Genomic DNA, 9,995 nt, shown 5'->3' on the forward strand with positions numbered 1-9,995 from the left:
CATTAGTGTACAGGGAGAAGAGCAGTGGGGAGAGAACGCACCCTTGGGGGGCGCCAGTGCTGATGGTGAGGGTCCTGGATGTGAGTTTCCCCAGTCTCACTAGCTGCTGCCGGTCCGTCAGGAAGCTGGAGATCCACTGACAGATTGTGGATGGCATGGAGAGCTGAGTCAGTTTGGCTGTGAGAAGATCAGGGATGATGGTATTGAAGGCCGAACTGAAGTCCACAAATAAGATCCGTGCATAAGTCCCAGGTCTGTCAAGATGTTGCAGGATATAGTGCAGTCCCATGTTGACTGCATCATCCACAGACCTGTTTGCTCTGTAAGCAAACTGAAGGGGATCCATCAGGGGTCCGGTGATGTCCTTCAGATAGGCCAACACCAGTCTTTCAAACGACTTCATGACCACAGACGTGAGAGCGACAGGTCTGTAGTCATTAAGTCCAGTGATTTTAGTTTTTTTGGGAACCGGAATGATAGTGGAGCGTTTGAAGCAGCAGGGAACTTCACACTGCTCCAATGATCTGTTGAATCCTAACCAAACGTATAACACATACGTACCCCACACCACTACTAAACCTACCCTAAACCTAACCATGCGTATCATATGCACGTAAAAACTCATTGTCGCGTATAAATTACACGATAAAGACAATGCGTGCTATAGAGACGCATTTAGTGTGGCCGGGTTGGTATATTCAAGTGATCACAATGCCAGGGTTTCCTAAATATAAGTTACACGGTAAAGAGTGGGAGAGTCACTTTGTCTCTAAACGTGAAATACGCCTCTGGAGGGAGATGACTTAGTTCATATAATTGTAACTCTAAAAACTACAACTCACTGTTTGTTCACAGTTGAAATCAAAACTGAATGAAACTATATGATCCTGTCCTGCATCAGGACATCTTTTACACTTCTGTCTGAAGTCAAACTGCAACACGGAGGAAAGCGCATTATTGCTGTTAATTCTTTGTTGACAGTTTTGACTGTCGTTGTGTCTGAACAAGCGTGAAATACCTGATAATTTCATTGCTTATTCAGTTCACTTTTTGCATGACTTATTCTGACTGTTGACATTGAAAATGTTCCATGTGTTTTTCCGAGGTTATCGGTTAATTTCTTGATTGCCATTTTGACAGTGTCTGTCTGGGCATTTTAGTCATATCTGCTCACATTTCTTTCATTTTTGCCCTAGTTTTCCTGGGGAATTTATCGATTTATATTATTTTATCATCATTATTTTGTTTTAACGAGTTAAAAAAATGTCATTATCAACCTTAATTGGCATGGCAATAAAATTCTATAACATTATTTTTATAGTTAAAGTTTTGGGTGTTTTTTGTTGGGCTTTTGGGCTGGAAATCATTCTCCCGATCTGGGAACGCTGCCGGTGGAGAGAACAAAGTTCTTCAGTCAAGGCTATTTTATTCACTTTAAACATCAGATGAAGTGGTTATTTTCTCATTAATACAGACGATGCGGAGTCATTTATAAATTAGTCATGATAAAAAAGAAATTGATAACAGATGTATTTACCCATGAGTCTGCTATGTTAGCGATTATAGCGTTAGCTTGTTTAATATCATAGTTTAATGGATACAACTACAACTAGCAAGGTGAACAAACAGCGCTGTTTTCAGTTGTTTTCTTATGTGAACATGCGCCAATGCCCTGACAATTTTCAGACTTAAAAATGTTTAAAGTCTACGAGCCTCTGCATGTTGTCTCTGATCAAGTGTCTCTTGATTTGGAGCAAGTATAATAATATCATCAGAGATATTCCCTCAGTACGAGCGCTGATGCAACGTCATGTTGATTTTGCTCACTGTTAGAATAAGGAGCTCGTCTGGAGCTGGAATTGGATTCTGGTCTCAAATTATTGCTTTATTTGCCCGCCTTGAATCCAAGCATTTGCTCACAATGGTATCTCATAACTGATTATCTTAGTCAGCTCTGAGGTCACAGTCTTTATCAGCTCGTCTGAGACATGTGAGAAACTGTTGCACCGTTTCAGTGTTTTTGTTTGAGCGTCTCACTAATGCAGTGTTTACTCTGAATAAAGTGAGCATTTAGAGTGTCACAGCAGTGGTGTAATCCATAGTGGATGAATATTAATCATAGGAAAATATCAAAAGAACACTTTAACACTTTTAACACGTCATGGGTCGGTGTTTACTATGCTTGAAAATGACAAGAAGTTGAGGCGCACTGGAGCTCAAAGTGATAAAGGTCAGAGTGTGAATTATCAGGAATAAAGAGCTAGATGTTCATGCATTAACACTTATAGATGTGCAGTTATTTTAGATGTTGGTGGAGTTTCACTTCATTTTACTACAGAGCAGCTTCACATCAGATCATCTGTTATTTTATTACTGAAGCAGTTTTGAAGAGTTTGTCTTTTCATATTTGTGGACTGAAAGCGCTGAAGATGTTTTGGATTGTTTTGTTCTGTTTGTGTTTCTTTTAAATATGTTTTTATGGCTGCCACATAACTGCCACCTTACCGTGGTGGAGGGGTTTGAGTACCTGAACGACCCTAGGAGCTATGTTGTCTGGGGCTATATGCCCCTGGTAGGGTCTCCCAAGGCAAACAGGTCCTAGGTGACGGGTCAGACTAAGAGCGGTTCAAAAACCCTTATGATGCCTACAAATTCGAGGACCGTGACGTCGCCCGGCATGGCGCAGCCGGGGCCCCACCCTGGAGCCAGGCCCGGGGTTGGGGCTCGTATGCGAGCGCCTGGTGGTCGGGAACTCCCCCCATGGGGTCCGGCCGGGCTCAGCCCGAAGGAGTGACATGGGGCCACCCTCCCGTGGACCCACCACCTGCAGGAGGGACCGTAAGGGGCCGGTGCTAAGTGGATCGGGCGGCAGTCGAAGGCGGGGGCCTAGACAACCCGATCCCTGGACACGGAATCTAGCTCTAGGGACATGGAAATTCACCTCTCTGGCGGGGAAGGAGCCTGAGATTGTGCGTGAGGTTCAGAGATTCCGACTAGAGATAGTTGGGATCACCTCTACACACAGCTTGGGCTCTGGAACCACACTCCTCGAGAGAGGATGGACTCTTCACCACTCTGGAGTTGCCCATGGTGAGAGGCGGCGGGCTGGTGTGGGTTTGCTTATAGCCCCCCAGCTCAGCCGCCATGTGTTGGAGTTCACCCCGGTGAACGAGAGGGTCGCTTCCCTACGCCTTCGGGTCAGGGATAGGTCTCTCACTGTAGTTTGTGCCTACGGGCCAAACGGCAGTGCAGAGTACCCGGCCTTCTTGGAGTCTCTGGGAGGGGTGCTGGAAAGTGCTCCGACTGGGGACTCCGTCGTTCTACTGGGGGACTTCAACGCCCACGTGGGCAGCGACAGTGACACCTGCAGGGGCGTGATTGGGCGGAGCGGCCCCCCTGATCTGAATCCGAGTGGTGTTCTGTTATTGGACTTCTGTGCTAGTTACAGCTTGTCCATAACGAACACCATGTTCAAGCATAAGGGTGTCCATCAGTGCACATGGCACCAGGACACCCTAGGCCGGAGGTCGATGATCGACTTTGTGGTTGTTTCATCTGACCTCCGGCTGTATGTCTTGGACACTCGAGTGAAGAGAGGGGCGGAGCTGTCAACTGATCACCACCTGGTGGTGAGTTGGATCCGATGGCGGGGGAGGAAGCTGGACAGACTCGGCAGACCCAAACGTACTGTGAGGGTCTGTTGGGAACGTTTGGCCGAATCCCCTGTCAGAGAGATCTTCAACTCCCACCTCCGACAGAGCTTCGACCAGATCCCGAGGGAGTCTGGAGATATTGAGTCCGAGTGGACCATGTTCTCCACCTCCATTGTCAACGCGGCCACTCGGAGCTGTGGCCGTAAAGTCTCCGGTGCCTGTCGAGGCGGCAATCCCCGAACCCGGTGGTGGACACCGGAAGTAAGGGATGCCGTCAAGCTGAAGAAGGAGTCCTATCGGGCCTGGCTGGCTTGTGGGACTCTTGAGGCAGCTGACGGGTACCGACGGGCCAAGCGGACTGCAGCCCGGGTGGTTGGGGAGGAAAAAACTTGGGCCTGGGAGGAGTTCGGTGAGGCCATGGAGAAGGACTATCGGTCGGCCTCGAAGAGATTCTGGCAAACCGTCCGGCGCCTCAGGAGGGGGAAGCAGTGCCCTACCAACGCTGTTTACAGTGGAGGTGGGCAGCTGTTGACCTCGACTGGGGATATCACCGGACGGTGGAAGGAATACTTCGTGGATCTCCTCAATCCCGCTGTCACGTCTTCCATTGAGGAAGCAGAGGCTGAGGGCTCGGAGGCGGACTCGTCCATCACCCAAGCTGAAGTCACAGAGGTAGTCAAGAAACTCCTCGGTGGCAAGGCACCGGGGGTGGATGAGATCCGCCCCGAGTACCTCAAGTCTCTGGATGTTGTGGGGCTGTCTTGGCTGACACGCCTCTGCAGCATCGCGTGGCGGTCGGGGACAGTGCCTTTGGACTGGCAGACCGGGGTGGTGGTCCCTCTTTTTAAAGGGTTAGTTCACCCAAAAATGAAAATTCTGTCAGTAATTACTCACCCTAATGTTGTTCCAACCCCGTAAGACTTTCGTTCATCTTCGGAACACAAATTAAGATATTTTTGATGAAATCTGAGTGCTGGATCACTCCTCCACAGGCTTATGGACACTACAACTTGCTGGCCCATAAAATGTATTAAAGACATCGTTAATATAGTCCAAGTGACTCCAGTGGCTCAATCGTAAGTTTATAAAGCCACGAGAATACTTTTTGTGCAAAAAAAAAAAAAAAACTTTATTCCACTATTCATTTCATTCTCTCTCTGTGCCTCGAGTTAATTTACGTAGTGTTTTTGCGTAGCGCATCTGTGTTGCACGTCACCACGCATCACACACATGACCAGCATCGCCAAATAGTGAGCCTACATGGTGACGTGCAACACAGACGCGCTGCGCAAAAACACTACGTAAACTAACTCGAGGCACAGAGAGAGAATGAAATGAATAGTGGAATAAAGTCGTTATTTGTGTTTGTTTTTGCGCACAAAAAGTATTCTCGTCGCTTTATAAACTTAAGATTGAGCCACTCGAGTCACTTGGACTATATTAACGATGTCTTTAATACATTTTCTGGGCCAGCAAGTTTGTGTCCATAAGCCTGTGGAGGAGTGAGACAGCTCTCAGATTTAATCAAAAATATCTTAATTTGTGTTCCGAAGATGAATGAAAGTCTTACGGGGTTGGAACAACATGAGGGTGAGTAATTACTGACAGAATTTTTATTTTTGGGTGAACTAACCCTTTAAGAAGGGGGACCGGAGGGTGTAGGGGGATCACACTTCTCAGCCTCCCCGGGAAAGTCTATTCCAGGGTACTGGAGAGGAGAATCCGGCCGATAGTAGAACCTCGGATTCAGGAGGAACAGTGTGGTTTTCGTCCCGGTCGTGGAACACTGGACCAGCTCTATACCCTCTACAGGGTGCTGGAGGGCTCATGGGAGTTTGCCCAACCAATCCACATGTGCTTTGTGGATTTGGAGAAGGCATTCGACTGTGTCCCTCGCGGCATCTTGTGGAGGGTGCTCTGGGAGTATGGGGTTCGGGGCCCTTTGCTAAGGGCTACCCGGTCCCTGTACGACCGGAGCAGGAGCTTGGTTCGCATTGCCGGCAGTAAGTCAGACTTGTTCCCAGTGCATGTTGGACTCCGGCAGGGCTGCCCTTTGTCGCCGGTTCTGTTCATAATTTTTATGGACAGAATTTCTAGGCGCAGCCAGGGGCCGGAGGGGGTCAGGTTTGGGGACCACACGATTTCATCTCTGCTCTTTGCGGATGATGTTGTCGTGCTGGCCCCATCAGACCAGGACCTTCAGCATGCACTGGGACGGTTTGCAGCCGAGTGTGAAGTGGCTGGGATGAGAATCAACACCTCCAAATCCGAGGCCATGGTTCTCAGTCGGAAAAGGGTGGTTTGCCTGCTTCAGGTTGGTGGAGAGTTCCTGCCTCAAGTGGAGGAGTTCAAGTATCTTGGGGTCTTGTTCACGAGTGAGGGAAGGATGGAACGGGAGATTGACAGACGGATCGGTGCAGCTTCTGCAGTAATGCGGTCGATGTACCGGTCTGTCGTGGTGAAGAAAGAGCTGAGCCGCAAGGCGAAGCTCTCGATTTACCGGTCAATCTACGTTCCTACTCTCACCTATGGTCATGAGCTGTGGGTCATGACCGAAAGGACAAGATCCCGGATACAGGCGGCCGAAATGAGCTTTCTCCGCAGGGTGGCTGGGCGATCCCTTAGAGATAGGGTGAGAAGCTCAGTCACTCGGGAGGAGCTCAGAGTAGAGCCGCTGCTCCTCCACATCGAGAGGGGCCAGCTGAGGTGGCTCTGGCATCTTTTCCGGATGCCACCTCCCGGGAAGGTGTTCTGGGCATGTCCCACCGGGAGGAGACCCCGGGGAAGACCTCGGACACGCTGGAGGGACTATGTCTCCCGGCTGGCCTGGGAACGCCTCGGTGTCCCCCCGGAAGAGCTGGAGGAAATGTCTAGGGAGAGGGAAGTCTGGGCATCCTTAGACTGCTGCCCCCGCGACCCGGCCCCGGATAAGCGGAAGAAGATGGATGGATGGATCCACAATAACATTAAAGAAAAGACAGAAAAGAACCACAGCATGAGTTTATACAGCAACAGTAAATTCAGTACTTGTTACAACATTAAAGAGGGTCTTTTTATTTAGTTTTTGTTCCATATAAATCTATTTCTACTCTATTTCACTTGTCGTCTTTTGTCTTTGTATTGCTGCAGAATATTAATAACATCACATTAAAATTATTTAAAGTATTTCAGTGAAGCTTCATCAAACCAACATCAAGTGATTCTAAAGCTTTAATCTGTGAAAAACTCTGTTCTTCAGGTGTGTTTGGTGATGAAGATGAAAAGAAGCTTATGATGAAGGGAGAATCATTCACTCTAAACACTGATATTACTGAAATAAAGGATGATGATGTGATTCAGTGGAGGTTTGGAGATGAAGACACTTTAATAGCTGAAATAAATAAACGGGCCGACAGAATCACTGTATATGATGATGTTCTTGATGGGAGATTCAGAGACAGACTGAAGCTGAACATACGATCTGGATCTCTGACCATCACAAACATCACTAAAGAGACTGGATATTATTCTCTACAGATCAACGGTGTGAGAAAGAGAAAGATCAATATTGGTTCCTATGGTGAGGCTAAACACATTTGTTTCACCTTTATTTAATGACAAAATTTAAATTAATCCATATACCATTTTGTTTGTTTTTGTTTGTTTTATGATATTGTTTATTTCAAACTGACATTTTAAGTAAAACATTATTAAGTGATTTCACAGTATTAATCTGACAAACCCTGGTTGTGTGTTCTGTGTGTGTTTTTGGTTTTACAGGATGGACGTCAGTGTCAGTGAAGGAGGGAGAATCAGTCACTCTAAACTCTGGTGTCACTGATATAAAAGATTATGATTGGATTCGGTGGAGGTTTGGAACTGAAGATAATACTGATTGGAGGTCTAAAACTTTAATAGCTGAAATCAATAAACAGGCCAACAGAATCGCTGTATATGATGATGTTCTTGATGGGAGATTCAGAGACAGACTGAAGCTGAACAATCAAACTGGATCTCTGACCATCATAAACATCACAACTGAACATGCTGGAGATTATGAACGAAACCTGTGGAAAGGCCGGCAGGGTTGGGGCAGTTATGTCTATCTCGCAGTCTTTGGTAGGTTAAATATTTGTTTTACCATTTTATGTTTTAATCAAATTAAACAATATTAATCCAAACACCATTTTGCTTCATTTCTGTTTTTTTGTTTTATATTATTGTTAATTTGACATATCAATATCAATATCTCAGATACAAACTCTGTTTCTGTTTGTTGATACAGTTGAAATATCAGTGAAGGAGGGAGAATCACTCACTGTAAACTCTAATCTCACTGAAATAAAGGATTATGAATGGATTCGGTGGATGTTTGGAACTGAAAACCTTTTAATAGCTGAAATTGATGTAAAGTTTGACAGAATCACTGTATATGATGATTATCTTGGGAGATTCAGAGACAGACTGAAGCTGGACAATCAAACTGGATCTCTGACCATCACAAACATCACAACTGAACATGCTGGAGATTATAAACTACAGACCATGAAAGGGTTTGGGCTTTCAAAAAGTTTCTCATTAAAAGCTTTCAGAGTTTCTGTCTCTGGTGAGTCGAGATCATTTCTCATGTCCTTCAAATATTCTTGTTTTTAACCCATTTTTTACATATGCATTTATTGTTGAATCATTTTATAGTTTGATATGATAGATCATTTAAACACTGACTCAACCAAAAAGAACCAAAAATAAGATTGTTGATTAGATTTGTTTGTATTTATCTTTTCTCTCTCTCGTGTTTTCCAGCTCGTCTGCCTGTTCCTGATATTAGCGTTTATGAACTGAACTGATCTCAGTTTGATGCTTTTATTCCTCAGACTCTGTCCACTGTTGTGGTCCTACTGAAGCTGTGATCCGATTGGTCCTCTCATCTCTGGTGGGCGTGGCTACTGTCATTATTCTGGTTTATGACATCAGATCCAGAAGAGCTGAACAAGATCAAGCACATATTCACACATCAGAAACCTAATGGTGTCATTTCTCACAAACTGTTTTTTTATATATAGCTTGTGAGATTTACTTATTTGTGGCTTTATATGGTAATCTTTTTCAGGAAGTATTGTTGTAATCTAAAGCAGAACGCTGAAATTTAAAGGTTCTTCAAGTGTGTTTTTTGTTCTTCTAATCTTTTTGTCATAATAAATACTGATGATTGTTTAGCTTGCACTCTCTCTCTCAGCAATATATTTTTAAAAATCCAATTCAAAAGGCTTTACATTTTTATATTTAAACTTTACACCGTTAACCAGAGTAAGCTGGCAAAACTTAAATCAGTTGCCTCACTTTTTAAGAAATTTAAAGTTTAAGTAAACAGAACAGTCAGATTTTTATTTTGTACTCATACATTTTAATTGCTCTCAACTTCAAATATTTGAGAAAGCTAATTAAAACATTTAACTTAAAATTGTCATATAATTTAAATAATTTTACTAGTGGAAACTTAGCTAGCTATAATTAACTGCATGGCATAACACTTGATGAATGACTTCACCAATCATTTACTACATCTGTTCTACATCTATTCTCAAACCAAGCCCGCAGATTTCACTTTACTACTGCCATCCATGTGTATTTGCTTGTCTTTATCAATAAAGTTTTCTCACTCTGAAGTTCAAGAGTCTCTCCATGTTTTCTTACATTTATTGGGCGCCCCCTGCAGGAATACTTTATGTAAGTAATCTGGTTCTCTAGCTGTGCTGCACTGTGATTGTTACGCTCAACTGTGTTCACGAACAAGTTTTCATCACTGTTATTAAACGGCACCCAGAGCTACTAATCTTCTTTTTTCTTTTTCTTTTTTAACTAAAGAAAGTGCTTTCCATTTTAAAAATCAGTCATGTTGCTCACTTTCTTCATTCCAGGTGGCTCATGTTGTTATGAATTGTTTTGCCACCCCAGACAGCAACCTAGTGTCGGCCCACATCCGGTACATGCGGATTCAACACTTCCTAGATCTGGGCCGACAATATGTTGCTGTCTGGGATTGGAATGACCACGTTAAGATAACGTAAAAGCCCACATTGCTCTTGTGCACAGACTCATTCGTTAAGCTAAATAGCCAATCAGAGTGATTTCTCATCTCTATTCAACATGCTCAATTGATGCAAACCCCCCCCCCCCAAAAAAAAACAAGGAGGTCTGAAACGGTGCCGATGGATCAGAACACACTGTAAAAACTGAAAAAAGTCATAAATTCATTAATCTAATCAAATACCTTTAAAATGACTGGATCTAAGGCTTCGTTATCTGATATAGGCGGGCCAGAGGCGAGATGACGACAGGATTTCCAGGCTACTGCAGGACAGC

At 44.6% G+C, this 9,995-nt stretch overlaps 1 protein-coding gene across 1 annotated transcript in view; it reads left to right on the top strand.

Moving 5' to 3' along the window:
- Positions 1-9,298, top strand: part of LOC311297930 (uncharacterized protein) — a 29,559-nt gene extending 20,261 nt beyond the window's left edge. The window contains exon 3 of the mRNA XM_084420414.1: positions 8,507-9,298. Coding sequence (XP_084276540.1) covers positions 8,507-8,658 — 152 coding nt within the window. The 3' untranslated portion in view covers positions 8,659-9,298. The remainder of the gene's footprint in view (positions 1-8,506) is intronic.
- Positions 9,299-9,995: the final 697 nt, after the last annotated feature.

The sequence above is a fragment of the Rutilus rutilus genome, assembly GCF_951802725.1.
Source record: "Rutilus rutilus genome assembly, chromosome: 10".
Taxonomy (NCBI): Eukaryota; Metazoa; Chordata; class Actinopteri; order Cypriniformes; family Leuciscidae; genus Rutilus; species Rutilus rutilus.